At 35.4% G+C, this 16,505-nt stretch overlaps 3 protein-coding genes across 3 annotated transcripts; all 3 read left to right on the top strand.

Moving 5' to 3' along the window:
* Window positions 1-3,757: 3,757 nt before the first annotated feature.
* Window positions 3,758-8,348, top strand: LOC114264825 (uncharacterized). Its single transcript, XM_082912043.1, has 8 exons — window positions 3,758-4,503; window positions 5,223-5,524; window positions 5,711-5,932; window positions 6,124-6,345; window positions 6,537-6,758; window positions 6,950-7,171; window positions 7,649-7,741; window positions 8,091-8,348. Exons 1-8 carry the CDS (start codon window positions 4,416-4,418, stop codon window positions 8,346-8,348), a joined length of 1,629 nt encoding a protein of 542 aa, XP_082768169.1. The 5' UTR covers window positions 3,758-4,415.
* An 83-nt stretch (window positions 8,349-8,431) lies between these two features.
* On the top strand, window positions 8,432-10,444 carry LOC145815376 (microtubule-destabilizing protein 60-like). Its single transcript, XM_082912001.1, has 7 exons — window positions 8,432-8,479; window positions 8,565-8,657; window positions 8,765-8,884; window positions 9,019-9,117; window positions 9,346-9,405; window positions 9,498-9,592; window positions 10,118-10,444. The coding sequence occupies exons 3-7, from the start codon at window positions 8,813-8,815 to the stop codon at window positions 10,200-10,202; spliced, it is 411 nt and encodes a 136-aa protein (XP_082768127.1). The 5' UTR covers window positions 8,432-8,479; window positions 8,565-8,657; window positions 8,765-8,812; the 3' UTR covers window positions 10,203-10,444.
* Window positions 10,445-12,731: 2,287 nt separating this feature from the next.
* Window positions 12,732-16,088, top strand: LOC145815374 (alanine--tRNA ligase, chloroplastic/mitochondrial-like). Its single transcript, XM_082912000.1, has 6 exons — window positions 12,732-12,943; window positions 13,665-13,743; window positions 14,118-14,240; window positions 14,400-14,609; window positions 14,696-14,853; window positions 15,433-16,088. The coding sequence occupies exons 1-6, from the start codon at window positions 12,867-12,869 to the stop codon at window positions 15,767-15,769; spliced, it is 984 nt and encodes a 327-aa protein (XP_082768126.1). The 5' UTR covers window positions 12,732-12,866; the 3' UTR covers window positions 15,770-16,088.
* Window positions 16,089-16,505: the final 417 nt, after the last annotated feature.

The raw sequence follows: 16,505 nt of genomic DNA, 5'->3' as shown, positions 1-16,505 counted from the left end.
TCGGGTTCTCAGATATCTAAGATTTACTCGTGATCATGGTTTGAACTTTACTCGATATCCAGCAGTACTTGAAGGTTATTGTGATGCAAATTGGATATCGGATACTAAAGATTTAAAATCCACAAGTGGATATGTCTTTACTCTAGGAGGCGCTGCTGTTTCTTAGAAATCCACGAAACAAACTTGCATCGCACGATCCACAATGGAATCCGAGTTCATTGCTTTAGACAAAGCAGGTGAAGAAGCAGAATGGCTTCGTCACTTCTTAGAAGACATTCCAATGTGGCCGAAACCTGTGCCAGCTATTTGCATTCATTGTGATAGTCAATCTGCAATAGGCATGGCACAGAATTACATGTATAACGGTAAGTCACGACATATTCGTCGTCGACGTAATACCGTAAGGCAATTGTTGTCAAACGGAATAATCTCAATAGATTATATAAAATCTAAAGAGAATATTGCGGATCCGTTAACAAAAGGTTTGACAAAAGAGCTAGTGTATAGTTCATCAAAGGGGATGGGATTAAAGCCTATTACATAAGAGTCGTCATAATGGTAACCCTACTTATATGACTGGAGATCCCAAGAACTAAGTTCAAAGGGGCAACTAAGTTATGTATGGCTCACCAGAAATCACCAAGGGATTAAAAATTCCCTACCCATTCTTCTGGTGAGAGTGATATCTGCAACATATGTTGTCTGTAAGGGTATAAGGATAAGCTTTGCTTTTAATGATTACTTATATCTTGATTAAGGCATAAAATCAAGATGAGTATAAGGAGATACTCACAATAAGAATCACCTATATGAGTGTTGAACTGGGGCCGGTTCTATGAGAATGAAGAGGCTAAATTCTCTAGAAACACTTATGAAAATCAGGCGCGTTCAAGGCCAAAATGAACACAACAGTGAGAACCACGATGTGTTAGAAGATATTTTGTGTGAAATCTATTGTCTTGGCTTACACAAACGGCTGAACAATTCAAGGCATCGCGTCCATTGGTTAGCCAGTAAGTCCGATAGGTTATCACTAGGGAAGGTTCAAGACCGAAAACTACCTATCCTGATGCAAGATATTTTAGACTTATACTCTTTCGTAAAAGTCTGCATATTGTTGCATTTCCGTTGTCATCAAATTCCATTCATGTGGGGGATTGTTGGAAATGGTAGAAAAATTCTGGGTAAAACCAGAATTTTTTCTCAAGTTTGGTCTATTTTTTAGGTGGGCCCCGAGCGTCGATTTACTCGGGTCAAAGTGGTAACGCGTTCTATGCCGCGGTGTGATTCACGTGGTATATTTGGTTGCTCAAAACCATTACCGAGTGAATGGGAAATTGAAGCCAAAGTGTGCTCCATGGAAATGGAGTTTTGGTGAAAATTCCTTAAGGTTGTAAAATGGCTTGTCCCACATTGTTTTGGTGGGAAGTTTTGAAAGGATTTATAAGGCATGGGTTTGGTACTTGAGGTGTGCCCCAAGGGGTACCCAAGTGTTTTAGAGGGAGAGGTTATGGGCAAAATGGGCTAGACCCATTGGACCCAAAAATCAACACGCGTGCGCCGCCGCCGCCGCCGCTGTCCGTCCGGTCGGGCGGGCTGGGCTTGGGCGCGGGTGCGTGGTGTGTGATTGGGTTGGGCTTGTTCGGCCCAATACTAATCTTTTTGGGCAAAAAACATTTGAATTTAATTTTATTTTTGGTAAAATAAAATTCAAAATTCAAATTAAACTGATTTGGATTTTCTGTACATCCAAACAGGGCCCTTCCCGTTTTCAAACAGAAATAAACTAGTTTGGAATTAGTGCACACCCAAACAGGGCCCTTCCCGATTTTTTGCTATCTGTTTGAATTATTAACAGATTCAAATCTGTTTGAATTCAAAACCAACAGGTTTCATACCTGTTCAATTTAAAATCAAGAGCCACCTTTACATCTATAAATAAGACCACCCTCATTTGATGTTATTGATTTTTTTTCAGAAATTTCGTATTTCACCTCTGCTTATTCTATTCTTCATTTTGTTGCATTTTATTTCTGAAAGAAAGAGTGTAAACAGTTAGTGTGCTCATAAGGCAAACAATTTGTAGTGCTGCTATTGTTTGTGGTAGATCATTTCATCCTGGGAGATAGACGTCCAAATTCTGAAAGCACCGTGGAGAGGACGAATCTGTCTTAAGGACACAGTGTCAAACACTGGACTTGATCAGAAAATAATTCGAACAAATTAAATCAAGTAAGTTATTTAATTTATTTTCAGTATTGTTTTTATTTATTAAAATCAGATTTAAATTTTGTTTTTGTAACAAAATAAAATCTGTTTTTATTTATTTATTTTTATTTCGAGTTTGATTTTTATAATCAAACAAATTCTCTCCTTTTCTTTATTTCTTTATATTCTTGTTGTTATTTTATATACAACAGAATTTAATCTTTTTAAATACAGTGAAGATTGCCCTACAAGTTAGAGTTGCGCGCCAAATTTTCAAAGGAGGCGGCTTGCATTTTTTTGTCGAAACAGGTAAGGTCTTGTCGCATCTTAGCTATGTTTGCTTGGCATGGATTTGTTTTTTTATTTTTTTTTGGTTGCTATTTAACTAATAAAAAGACAAAATACATTAAAAAAAATTAATAAGACAAAATATTATATCTAAATTATAATTATTTTATTTTTTCTCTCATAAAAATAAAAAATGTCAAAAAAGCTCATCTCAAACAAAAGTTTTATTTTCCTCACATCACAGTTAAGGTTAAGATTTTGTTGTGTTTTTTATTTGTTTTTAAAATTTGATTTTTGATTTAAAAAAAAATTAATTTAATGAAAAAAATAATAAATAAAAAATACTCATTGTTTTCCATATAATTTTATCTTCTTTTTATGGAAAATAATTTTTTTAAAACCTTTTTAATATTTTATTTTTGTAACACTAATTTCTAAGTTTAACATTTTATTATATATATAAAAAAATTATTACTAGTTGATGTGACACATTATAAAGTCCACTTCCAAAAAAAACAACACTACTTCATAATTTTATCCATTTGAATTTTAAAAAATAAAAATTAGATTTAAGATGATTTTTAAAAAAATGTTCCTCAAAATTGGATTTGTTTAGAAATGAAAATAACAATTATGATCTTGACATCTCCGCCATTTATATGTATCTTGTATTAAAAAAATTAAACATATTATAACTTTAATTCTCGAAATTTATTTTTAATAAAATTAGGCCAAGTTTGGGAACTTGACAAAAAGTTAAAAAGTCAAAAAATTATTTAAAAAATTAAAAAGTTAATATTAAAAAATTAAAAAATTAACTAAAATATGGCATACATACACATACACCCCCTCAACTATCACTTTACTCCATTATTAATAAATTTCAATACTATCATCAATTTAAATGAAAAAAATTAAAAAAATAAAACAAAATATGAAAAATTAAAAATATAATTCCGATTGCAAAAAAAAATCTGAGAGAATCTCAATTGAGACAGAGAAAGAGATGCTCTTTCTTTTCGACTTCAAATCATTGAGTTCTAAAAATTATGAAATATGTTCGATGATTTCTACGCAAACAAAGGGAGGAAAATCAACAAATAAATAACATATTTATCAACCCACATTCCAACAGCACTCGTACTCAGATTAGTTACCCAAAAGTTACACCTTATTAGCTTAGCTAACAATTTTTTCAACACACATTCCAACGGCCCTCTCTACTTTAACTATTTCCTTCAAAATATTAATAAATACAAGCACAGGGAAAGAGAGACAGAGGGGCAGAGACCCAGAGATTCGTCTGCGATGGTGATTAGGTCGGCGTCGATCGTCCTCGTTGCGTTCTCGTCCGCCGTCGATCGTGACTCGTTTAGCGTCGATTCTCCTCCTCCGGCTCGATCGTCCTCCTCTGGCGTTGATTTTCCTCCTCCGGCTTGGCCCTCCTCCTCCGGCATTGATCGTGAGTTGTCCAGCGTCGATCGTCGTTCGTAAGCAAAGCTTGGAGTGCTCGAAAGAAACTAATAAAAAATTGAGAGGCTACTGAACAGCGCCTCGTCTTCCCTGGCGAGGCACTGTAGCTGAAAATCAAAGTAGCTAGCCACCGGCGAGGCTGCTGGAGATGAATTTTCTGCTTTTAGCTAGCTATAGTAACAAAAATAGAGGAATAGAGAGGCTTCTGGAAGATTGGAAAAACCATATCAAAATTCCTAATTCCTTAATCAATCATTCCTTAATTAACTAATTCCTTAATTGATCAAATTTCTTTCAAAATTCCCGCAATCTCTCTCTCTCCCTCTCTAAATGCATTTCAAAATTCCCGCAATCTCTCTCTCTCCCTCTCTAAATGCATATATATATATATATATATATATATTCGCATACACACAGCTATTCAGTACGCTGTTGTAGTTGTTGCAATGGAGAATTTCTTTTTGCTGATTTTCTTGTTGCTGATTTTCTTGTCGCTGCTTATGATATTTCTTCAGAGGATGATTCGACTTTCAGGTTCTCCTTTTATCTTAGGTCCATATCTATGTTTTTGTTTGTTTTTCAATTCAGTGTAAGTTTTTACAAAAAAGTACAGTGAATAATTAAAGTCTTAAAACTCTTTTAGGAATTTGTAATAATTTTCTAAAACTACCATTGAATGGTAATTTCTCTTAAAAAGTATATGAATGAAAGATGAATATAAACATACATGTTCATCGAGTTTTAAATTTTTGAATAAGTTTGATTTGTCACATGATAATTTTTAGTTTCATCGACAGTTGTGTTTAAGTAATGCATGTGACCACGTTGCTGATTCATTCCTCGATATGGTGGATGCGAGATGTTCAATTTTTTTTTTTTTTAATCGGTAAAAAAAAAATTATTGATAAATTTAGACAGTAAAAAGTTTACATCGCCAAATACATCAATAAAAAAAGAAGCTTGGTGACCAACAATGTTTGAGTTGGTGTGTGTATTTTTGAAGGTTTTTGCAAGAAGTTCCATTAGAGATGCTGGTCTAAATTTTGTGCTCCTCTGTTTCTGTTTGTAATGTTATCGAAAATAAAAAATTAATGAATCTGTTTAAATTGTATTACATTTCTGTGCACGCATATGTTTATGAATTGCATATATACCTGTCCAATATCTTTGTTCTTGGATTTGTTTTTTATTTTTTTATTTTTGGTATGATTTTCTTGGATTTTATGCGTACATGTAACATGCATTTGAAGTAGTTGGTGGGAGAAAATTAGAAGGGCGTAAATCTTCCTCGGGAAAATCCGGTGTGGGCTCCTCTTCACACCCTGGTTATAATGTTAAGAACACGACACTTCGTGCATCACTGAACAAAGATGTAACACCTGATAATAATCAAAATGCCATGAGAGCGCCTCAAGCAAATTGTGACAAAGTAAGAAAGTCAAATATGTCCAAGGAATCTACTGCTAAGACTCGGGATTTGACTTTTAAATCTGGATGTGGAAGTAAAATCATTGCTGCCGCAAAGTCAGCCCACCTGGAAACTGCAAAATCAAAGGTGAGAAGCTGCAACATTTTGATTAATGACACCAAACTAAGCATATTTACTTCTGTTTGAAATCCATCTATTCACCTTCAATCTGCTACTTAGTTTTCAATCCTGAATAAGTTCAGCAGACTAAACACTTGGCATATTTAGTCCAGAATCATGGTTAGTCAGCTGAATTATGCATAAAATTTTCAGGCTAACAAAGTTGTGCATTCTAAAGCCACGAGGCTACATAGAGTCAATGCACAAGATTCTGTGACTGGTGCTACAAAAGCAAATGACAAAGTGGGAGTCAACAAGTATAATAGACTCGGAAATGGTAAAGAGAATGTTACGAGTCAGAGACCCAACACCGGAGCTGGAGGCACGGTTCAGCAGGTTCAGATAGTGACAAAGCAAAAGAGTATTGTTCCAAAGGTATATCAATTGTTAGTTAATTGATCTCTCATGTGTTGTTTTCAATATAATTTACTTTTGTTTGAAATCCATGTATTCACCTTCAATCTGCTACTTAGTTTTCAATCCTGAATAAGTTCAGCAGACTAAACACTTGGCATATTTAGTCCAGAATCATGGTTAGTCAGCTGAATTATGCATAAAAATTTCAGGTTAACAAAGTTGTGCATTCTAAAGCCACGAGGCTACATGGAGTCAATGCACAAGATTCTGTGACTGGTGGTACAAAAGCAAATGACAAAGTGGGAGTCAACAAGTATAATGGACTCGGAAATGGTAAAGAGAATGTTACGAGTCAGAGATCCAACACCGGAGCTGGAGGCACGGTTCAGCAGGTTCAGATACTGACAGAGCAAAAGAGTACTGTTCCAAAGGTATATCAATTGTTAGTTAATTGATCTCTCATGTCCTGTTTTCAATATAATTTACTTCTGTTTGAAATCCATCTATTCACCTTCAATCTGCTACTTAGTTTTCAATCCTGAATAAATTCAGCAGACTAAACACTTGGCATATTTAGTCCAGAATCATGGTTAGTCAGCTGAATTATGCATAAAATTTTCAGGTTAACAAAGTTGTGCATTCTAAAGCCACGAGGCTACATGGAGTCAATGCACAAGATTCTGTGACTGGTGGTACAAAAGCAAATGACAAAGTGGGAGTCAACAAGTATAATAGACTCGGAAATGGTAAAGAGAATGTTACGAGTCAGAGACCCAACACCGAAGCTGGAGGCACGGTTCAGCAGGTTCAGATAGTGACAAAGCAAAAGAGTATTGTTCCAAAGGTATATCAATTGTTAGTTAATTGATCTCTCATGTGTTGTTTTCAATATAATTTACTTTTGATTGAAATCCATGTATTCACCTTCAATTTGCTACTTAGCTTTCAATCCTGAATAAGTTCAGCAGACTAAACACTTGGCATATTTAGTCCAGAATCATGGTTAGTCAGCTGAATTATGCATAAAAATTTCAGGTTAACAAAGTTGTGCATTCTAAAGCCACGAGGCTACATGGAGTCAATGCACAAGATTCTGTGACTGGTGGTACAAAAGCAAATGACAAAGTGGGAGTCAACAAGTATAATGGACTCGGAAATGGTAAAGAGAATGTTACGAGTCAGAGATCCAACACCGGAGCTGGAGGCACGGTTCAGCAGGTTCAGATACTGACAGAGCAAAAGAGTACTGTTCCAAAGGTATATCAATTGTTAGTTAATTGATCTCTCATGTCCTGTTTTCAATATAATTTACTTCTGTTTGAAATCCATCTATTCACCTTCAATCTGCTACTTAGTTTTCAATCTTGAATAAGTTCAGCAGACTAAACACTTGGCATATTAAGTCCACAAACATTTTTTTAAACAAAAAAAATCAGAACCAAAGAAACATATATTTACATGTATTTGAAGAACACAATTATAGAATTCCACCACTTAATAAACTAATTTGCGAGAGACCATTGAGGATCTACTGTGATAATTCTGGCAGCTGTGTTCTTCTCTAAGCACAACATTAATGTAAACATTAAAAAATAAAATGAAAGGGTGAGAAATGCCCATGCCAGCTGAATATATTACTTCGGAATATGATTCTATGTAATGAGTATTATTATTTATTACTTACAAGTTATAAGTTTGTCCACCATTTGGTAGTCTAACATGTTGGATATGTAGACACAAGACCCAGAAATCGCCGAAAACATAGATACAGTAGTTGCTCCTCCGAGGAAGAACGTTGTTGAACCAGTCGATCAGTGGGCTTTTCTGGTAATTTCTGGTTCTTCATTTTCTTCGTGGTTTACTTGTTGATTCGCTAATCTCAACCCGCATTGATTATTGGTTGGTTTGAATCTTGGAAATGATTGAACTCACTAGTGTTTCTTATAATTTTGAAGAAAAAAATTTATAGGTTTTTTTTTTTTCCCTGTTGATTGGTTATTTTTTGATCTGGGAATGGTATATTCACTTCAATATGTTATGGATTCTTGATCTTGGTCTGTTTGGGTTCATGTTTAAAGCTAGGTTTTGATCTTCTTGAAATTAATTATTTCTTTGAATCTTTTGTTTTTTTTTTTGTCTCATACTATTGACCCCCTTTTTCCTCTTTCTTTTCCAGCCTAAGCTTCTTACGATACCGAAGGGCTCAGATCAGACAGATGAGAAACAATCAGAAGATGTTGGTGATGATGATGATGATAAGAAGGGGATGAAATGGGCATTGCCAGGACTGCAACAACCTAAGGTGTCCGAAACACTGATTTCTTCTTCGTTCTTTCCATCAGATTTTTTCGTGATATCAGAGAGTTTAGGTTTGGATTTGCATGTTTCGTCTTCATTAGATGGCAGCCATGGAAGGTTGGTTATAATAATTTGATTAATTTTTATTCTCTTATTCCTTCTTTCAATCGTTTCAATTTGGATCCTAATTGGGTTTGCTTTGAATTATTTTCTAGCGTCACTATTTCAAACAGGACTTCTGGTCGTGGTCACAAAAGCCGACGAAATGTAAGCATTTTTTTTCTATTTCTAAAATGAAAAATGGACCTGTGTTTTTTTTTATTATTTTTAATATTCATTTTTTTCAATGTAGAGCTCTGAATCATCTGGGACCTTTGGTGGAAGTCGTTGGAAGAAGAAGCAACTCAAAGCAACCTACCAAAAACCCTTCAAGCTTCGAACAGAGGTGTGCGTTTATGGTTTTGTGAAATTGACTTTTGCTTTTAAATCCTTCTGTCTTTGCCTCAATTTACTTGAAATCATGTTAATTTTGGTGATTGATTTTTATTGCAGCAAAGGGGGAGATACAAGGAGGAAGAATTTGTCAAGAAATTACAACAAATGATGATGGAGGAGGAAAAGCAACGGATACCAATTACACAAGGTCTCCCATTGACAACAGATGAGCCAGAGGTAATTCCATTTAATTTGAGGAGAAAAAAGATGGAAGTTTCGCTGTGTTGTACAAATGTTTCTATCTCTAATTTCATATGTAATATTTTGTTGAAATGTGTAGCATGAATATATGCTTTTTGATGGTATTACAGTGCTTAGTAAAACCTGCCGTCAAAGAAATCACAAGACCGGTTGATTTGGTGCTGCATAGCGATGTGAGGGCTGTGAAGCGTGCTGAGTTTGACCAACAGGTGTATTTTTAACTTTCTTTAAATATTTTTACTCAGGGTTTTCATGTATTAATCAATTGTTTTGGGCATAATGACCATAACTTCACTCACCTATCACATACAGAGTAGGCATTATGTCATTACTATAGTCTTTACCCTTCACTCACGTTCTCGCGCATATTACATAGCAATAATGAAATCCCCTTTATTGAATTACCTTTTAATTTTGCTTCTGTGATTGCATATTAGCTGGCTAAGAAGATGAGCCTTGTTGAACAGTACAGGGAGAAAAGGGAAAGACAACAAAAGGTACATGACAGAAAAAACCTTATGGGTGTGTTTTGGTGATATTATTGGTAGTTTACTGATATATGTGTGCATGTTGGATTTTGCTCCTGTAGTTAGCAGAAGAAGAGGAAATCAGGAGACTAAGAAAGGAGCTCATTCCAAGAGCTCAACTCATGCCCTATTTCGACAGGCCTTTCATCCCTAGAAGGTATCGGATAAAATCTAGAATTTTTAAAAACTTCTTTTGCTATACATGGCTTTCCATTTGAATATGGATAACCAAAAAATCTACTAAATAGAGAAATTATCTAGTAGGTTTGGCCTATAGAACACATGGTGTGTCTTTTCAATATTAGAAAAACATATGATCCACTTGTTTCTATTTTCTATACAAGAAGATATCATGTCTATTTTGGTGGGCGCGGAAAGCTGAACCTGCCAAATAACTTCTCCTACTAAAGACTTCAAATAGACCCTCTTCTTCAAATGATTCTTAAAAAGCAATATGTAGTTTGTATACATTGCTTTCTTTCTTCTTTTTTTATATACATTTTTTTCCCCTCAGTGTCACTGTAGCTGCAACTTTTCCAGCATATTTTATTGATCAGGTGTTGTTTGGATCTCCAATTTTGTAAAATATACCTCAAATCTAGAAGTTTTCTAATGCATCATTTGACTGGCACAAGTGGTGTAAACATAACGATGTCCTTTGTTTGTTTCGGGTTATTTTCAGGTCGATGAAGCATTGCACCATACCTAGAGAGCCAAAGTTCCATATACCACCACAACACAAGAAGATCAAGCGTGGCATGTGTTGAGATGCTATGTTCACACACCAACAATGAAATGCAGAGAAGGAAGAAAAAATCAAGATTTTTCGTAATTCTTTTGTTGTCAGTTGCTTAATAATGCTGAACTTTTTTTTCTTCTTTATATGGTCCTCCAATATTCCTATGAAAGCAATCAATTTAATTGCAATTTTGATGAAACAAGTGATGGTAGTGTTGTATGCACAATTGTGTGCTATTTCAATGAATATTAGCTCATAATCATTCATTTCTCTAGTGTTGTTATTTACCTTGTTTTCTTTTTTCTATCTTTGAAGCACAAGTCATGTATGCATCTTTATTTGAAGTTTTGCTCTTACCCTTTGTTTGTTTGAGCATTTTTTAGATACGTGTTGGTTAGACTAATCACATAGAAATCCAAACAAAGCCTATATATTTAATTAGCACAACCTCAATATACACATTTTGCTGACTTCTTCTAGTGTACGACATGGTAAACTTGGGTAGTTAGGACTTATAATGAAGTTTAGTTCACACCACCTTCAAAAAAAGTAAAGGTGGTGATTAATATGCCTGTGACCTTTCTAATTCACTCTCTCTTGAAAAGTTTGATCCTTGTATACTCGTGGCATTTTCTATCAACTCTATAGAAGAACTTCATAAGACTTTTTAGAGAAAATGAATGTTTGGTATATGTTCATCTAAGAAGTCCTTTAAAATCATAAAGTGCTTTTGTGCTTTCACCATGTAAATACACATTTGGTGACAAAATCTCAAATGTATTGAAATGACTTTCATCAAGCATTCTCCTTTACAAAACTTAATTTAAAAATATAATAATTGTGAAGGGAAAAAAACACAGGATAAAATAACGACATCCATACTAATAGATGCCGTTATTGTGTATCCAATTGTAACACCTATGAGATTACCATACTGAGCTATTCCACATAGCTTCACCTGGATGCCTCTTGAGAAAAACAGAAATGACCCAAATTCATGAATATTTGAAATTTCTACCTTTACCCATATCATAGTTTCAACAACAATAAAACTAATAACCAATCTAAAAATCAGAGGCAATCTTTATATGATTAGATTCTGTGTTTCTAAAAATCGGACATAATTTTCATATGATAAGTTTATGTGTTTCTAGACTTTTTCATTAATAAAATGATGGAATTGAAATTTGAGAGGTGGGGCTACCCCTCTATTACAGCCCATCCCATTCTATTTACTTTTGTGTTGGAAAAATGTGAGGTGCCTTCAGATGGTGTTCCCATGTGGGTTCATGACAGACCTGTCACTGGCTAACTGATTGTCTAACTGATCCAAACACCCATGTCTTCATCCCAGATGCTTCCTCTGTGTGGTATAGCCAACGAATTTGATTTACTGTCAATCTGTATTCTGTAATTCTGAAAGTAGTTTGGGACAACACTAAAAACATACCTATAAAACCCATGAAGAAAAACACCTTTACGGAGTGTTCTTTCTTTGGCCATCACATCATTCACCAAACTTAAAATTTTCCCTCAGTCACCAAGTTATATTCAATCATAATTGAAAATGGCAAAAATGAACAGTAAGAGAACCAAATGTTGATCAGCAAATTTGTATAAACAGAAATGAACCAGAAAATGGCAAGAGAAGAAAACGAAGGGGAACAGAAAGAGAATGGGAATAGAGACAGAAATCTTACCTTGCACAGATAAAAGCCTCAGGTTTGGTATAGCTTTGAAGTAGCTCTGTTTCACCAAATAATAAACCATGAACCAGAAACAGAAATGATGATAAACCAGAAACCATGAAGCAACAATTTAAATTTGAAGCATAGAGAGAAAGAGAGAGAGGGAGAGAGGTACCAAAGAGCTCCAATCGGGGTTCGAAGCAGAGAGAGAAAGTGGGTGGGTGGTGGTGGAGGGTTGCGAATTGAAGCCACTGAGAGAGAAGGGGGGAGATAAAGAAGAGGAACAAAGATGGAGATAGAGATAAGGAGAGAATGGAAGGAGACGTGCAACAGAGAGATAAAGATGGAATGGGGAGAGACGTGGGTAGGTGGGAGAGGGAGAGAGCACCAAGTGTTTGGGCGGGAATTAAAGCATATCTCAACCATCTATATTTATCACAATTAATCTGAGCCCTTAAAATGAAATGTATCTCTGATACATTTTACATATTTTCAAAAATCGTTCTGCTTTATTATATAGATATATACTATTTTAAGCAAATGTATGATATGGAGTTATAAACACTTACCTTGGATAAAAAAATTATTTTCAAAAGGCACTGATGCACATCTCGTAATTGGGCTGGTTAACATATTGGCATGATGTCTGATGATTACCAAATGTATGATTCATTAATCTAGTAATTGACTGGTTTTTCATTAATGTGTGTCGTAGTTTCCATCTTCTTTTTTGCCCCCGTTGTTTGCCTTTTGATGGGTATGTGTCTCTTGGTTTTGGTCTACAAGGTCTGCTAATGGAATGCAATGATGTGGTCTTATTCATTTTGTTATTAATGAACATGTGTATATTGCATATGTTCTTTCGAATGCAATTTTGAGCCACTTTAACATCATCATCATCATATTTTGCTGAGGTACCCTGTGCCACAACTTCCCAAAGATGCATACGCGCAAATGATGTTGAGATTGTAGGTCGAACATCTAGACATCATACATTCTTTGAGATGCTTGGAAACTTCAATTTTGGAGATTACTTCAAGAAGGAAGCAATTAAATGGGCATGGGAGCTTACTACCTTGGAGTATGTATGAGTAATTTTATTGTGACACTAAAGTCTAGACTGATAATTCTCTTGTCTTCACACTCCTTTTGTTGATTGAATATGTCTATTTTTAATTTGTTTTTTTCCCTTCATTGGCATGCCATAAATCTCAACATCCTTATTTCAAGTTGGCACCTCTTATGAAGTTTTATGTTTCTCAATAGGTACCAGGCCTATAAAATTTCTGATAAAAACTGGTTTTTAAGTCATACAAGCAGTATTTTTTGAATAATATTTCCACAATTTTATGTGTACAATCAATGCCTGGAATTATTTATGACCTTAAAATATTATGAGTATCAATTCACTATATAAGATGTAACCATTCTAGTGGCTGCAAGTAGTTGTAGTTTCAAAGGCACATCCTTGGACAGTGTTTGTTGTGGGATGACACTGTTGTTAGCAATGGGAAAAAAGCAGCAGTCAAAACTGTAAATATTTTGGGATCCATACTAGTAGTGAAGAGTGCGAAGTACATGTGCACATCAGCCAAACAGACCCTAAAGTCAAGCATAAATGCCTTTTTTGGGGGGCGTAGGTTCCAATATGTTAGTACCAGATGTTGGTCAATACAGAGGATCTTACTAAAAGGATGGGTTTTTCATAATTTTTTTTGAATAAATTTTTTCCTCGTCGTAGCTATGAATTTGTGATTGTTTCCCTGAGCAAGAAGAATGAAAGTTATTTTTTAATTGCGCAGGTTTGGATTGCCAGCTGAAAGAGTATGGGTAAGTGTTTATGAAGATGATGATGAAGCATTTGAAATGTGGCATGACGAGGTAAGCAGACAAGAACTTTAATCATATTGTTGTACTTATAGTCTAATATATCTTTTGTAATTTTCTCTGCTTGCGTATCTGATCATTAAAATTGTTTTCCATGTAAAGAGATGTCTAGCTATCCAAATTCATGCCAAAGAGGCTTGTCATGAATGTTTCCAAAATTTTCATACCCTTGTTAAAATCACTCTTCATGGTCATTCAAGTTACAAATATGCACTTGCCTGCTAAGCCCAAGGTGTCCATTTGAGACTTTTTTGTTCTTCACTTCTTGGGGACTGTATACCTCCACGTGAGAGTTCTTTAACTGATAGCTTCCAGATATAAATGATATGTGAAATTAACTTCATAAATCTGGTTCTTGCCTCGTGGAGATTGAAGGACTGATCAATAGCTGGATTGAGGACTCTACACTTCTGCAAACTAAAGTGATGCCTCTAACTGATGCTAAAAATGCTGGGGTTATTGCAATGTTCGGAGAAAAATATGGAGAACAGGTTCAAGTTTCTATAAAATCTTTTCTTTTGTACTTCTGAGTTCTGACAGAAAATGGTGTTAAAATATACGCTCATTTCACAACACATAAATGCTGTAACTTATGGAACATACTTTTACATAGGATTTGATTTTTCCTTCAAATACTGTGATTATTTTAGGTACGTGTTGTAGAGGTTCCAGGTGTATCCATGGAACTATGTGGTGGCACTCATGTCAGCAGTACTTCTGAAATACATGGCTTCAAAATAATCTCAGAACAGGGGATTGCGTCTGGAATCATACGTATAGAAGCCGTTGCTGGTGAAGCTTTTATCGAATACATCAATGCTAGAGATAACTACATGAAACAGCTCTGCTCTACTCTCAAAGTATGTTTTCTTCTGTAATCTTTTTGCTAAATAGAGAACACCTGATTGTTTCCAATGTTCTCATTATTAAAATTCATTCTGCAAAGGTGAAAGCTGAAGATGTACCAGCCAGGGTAGAAACACTATTGGAGGAATTGCGAATGGCAAGAAATGAAATTTCAGCTATTCGTGCTAAAGCAGCAGTTCACAGAGCCTCAATCATCGCAAACAATGTATTGCTTGTGGGAAATTCTAAAAATATCAGGTATTAAATTAACTTCTGTAGTTCCATCTATGTTAGAGAGTAGAAATTTTGGATCAACTATGCATCTATGATAAAGAGCACACGAAATCATTCAAACTTGTAAAGAATAGCTTGTTACAGAGTCTTGGAAAAAACACACCCTAAAGTTAGCTCAGCATGAGGTGCCTTCAGATTTATATACTGCACATTACTTTTGTACCCAGTCAATGTGGAATTTCGCTTCACACCTCTTCCCTCACACCAGTGTGCTCGCTTGGCAGCACCCACCATGTACAAGCCAGGGATATGCACCCTACCCATCCCTAGTTCTCTGGCTCTGATACCATATGTTATATCACCATTAGTCCCCAAAGCTTAGGCTATTAGAAAATGAGCCCAACAATGTGTATTAAGCTATTCAACATAGCTAACTCGCACCGCCATCATTCAGACAACTCAACCTAAACCCAAGCACAGAAAAGAACAAAAACAAAAACAAAAAAAATTGACATTAACAAGTCTTGATATTATTTCCCCTTTGGAGTTCTAAAAGAGCATTCTATGAATAATACAGTTGCTTTCTGGAAAATTACTTTACAGGGTGCTGGTTGAGTGCATGGATGATACAGATGCTGATTCACTGAAGAGTGCAGCCGACTACCTAGTGGATACATTAGAAGATCCAGCAGCTGTGATTTTGGGCTCATGTTCTGGTGAAGGCAAGGTAAGTTTAATCGCTGCATTCTCACCGGGGGTGGTTGGCATGGGAGTTCAAGCAGGGAAATTTATCGGGCCTATAGCGAAGTTATGCGGTGGAGGAGGGGGTGGCAGGCCTAATTTTGCTCAGGCAGGTGGTAGAAAACCTGAGAATTTGTCAAATGCCTTCGAAAAAGCTCGATCCGAGCTTGTTTCTATTTTATCAGCAAAAGCTAGCTGAAATTCATTAGGCTGTCCCAAAAGCTAGGAGAATCATTATTCTGTGAAGCTTTTATAGATTCCAGTTATGCAACTGCTTAGGCAATTATCACATCCCAACATAGCAATAGCATCGAACCCTTTTCTCTTTTTATTTTTATTTTTATTTTTTTATTTCTGTTTCTTTTGGTTGGGGGAAGAGGGCAAGTAGAAAATTTGTAAAGTTCATCATATAGCATTGGTATTATTTGGTCAAACAATGTAATTTTGCTATGTTCATGGCTTAATGTGAGCCAATTGTACATAATAATCAAAAGTTTTGGGCTTTAGTACTTCAAAAATGACTGTTAGCCTGACTGGAAGAGGAAAAATATTTGCTAGTTTGGAAATAGTATTAATTCTTCTGCTTGTGATTAGTTTCAACTGTCAACGATTATTAGATTAATTTTTTGTTAGAAATATGACAGTAAAAAGCATGTCGAAGATGATAGTACATGACAAGAACATGGTTGAAGATAACGAGATTGTGCTTCTCTTTCTCAATATAGAGATAATCGCCCTCGCCAACCACATATACGTAGCATTAGCCAACCACATATACGTAGCATTAGGGTAAGAGGTCACAGTATCCCAACACACCACAGTGTGTTGACCTTTGTTTCCATTTTTACCTCTACTTTTAGCTAGTGTGTGCGGCTTATGCATACCTTTGTGGACACTTTCGTGTGCTTTGGAGCAGATGGTGTTTTCACAAATTT

This window comes from Camellia sinensis, unplaced genomic scaffold (genome assembly GCF_055761805.1).
Source record: "Camellia sinensis isolate YWXY unplaced genomic scaffold, ASM5576180v1 Unanchor2, whole genome shotgun sequence".
NCBI classification, from domain to species: Eukaryota; Viridiplantae; Streptophyta; class Magnoliopsida; order Ericales; family Theaceae; genus Camellia; species Camellia sinensis.
Note: the sequence above shows the minus strand (reverse complement) of the source record. Positions and strands in the feature narration are given on the sequence as shown.

What these genes read in the sequence shown, in the direction of transcription:
- LOC145815374 (XM_082912000.1), top strand. Translation starts at nt 12,867, where the DNA reads ATGCTTGGAAACTTCAATTTTGGAGATTACTTCAAGAAGGAAGCAATT. An exon ending in TGGGAGCTTACTACCTTGGA is followed by an intron (nt 12,944 to 13,664) that starts GTATGTATGAGT and finishes TTAATTGCGCAG; the next exon opens with GTTTGGATTGCCAGCTGAAA. An exon ending in GAGAAAAATATGGAGAACAG is followed by an intron (nt 14,241 to 14,399) that starts GTTCAAGTTTCT and finishes TGATTATTTTAG; the next exon opens with GTACGTGTTGTAGAGGTTCC.
- LOC114264825 (XM_082912043.1), top strand. Translation starts at nt 4,416, where the DNA reads ATGGAGAATTTCTTTTTGCTGATTTTCTTGTTGCTGATTTTCTTGTCG. An exon ending in AAAAGAGTATTGTTCCAAAG is followed by an intron (nt 5,933 to 6,123) that starts GTATATCAATTG and finishes TAAAAATTTCAG; the next exon opens with GTTAACAAAGTTGTGCATTC. An exon ending in TCGATCAGTGGGCTTTTCTG is followed by an intron (nt 7,742 to 8,090) that starts GTAATTTCTGGT and finishes TTTCTTTTCCAG; the next exon opens with CCTAAGCTTCTTACGATACC.
- LOC145815376 (XM_082912001.1), top strand. Translation starts at nt 8,813, where the DNA reads ATGATGATGGAGGAGGAAAAGCAACGGATACCAATTACACAAGGTCTC. An exon ending in GTGCTGAGTTTGACCAACAG is followed by an intron (nt 9,118 to 9,345) that starts GTGTATTTTTAA and finishes ATTGCATATTAG; the next exon opens with CTGGCTAAGAAGATGAGCCT. An exon ending in AAAGGGAAAGACAACAAAAG is followed by an intron (nt 9,406 to 9,497) that starts GTACATGACAGA and finishes TTGCTCCTGTAG; the next exon opens with TTAGCAGAAGAAGAGGAAAT.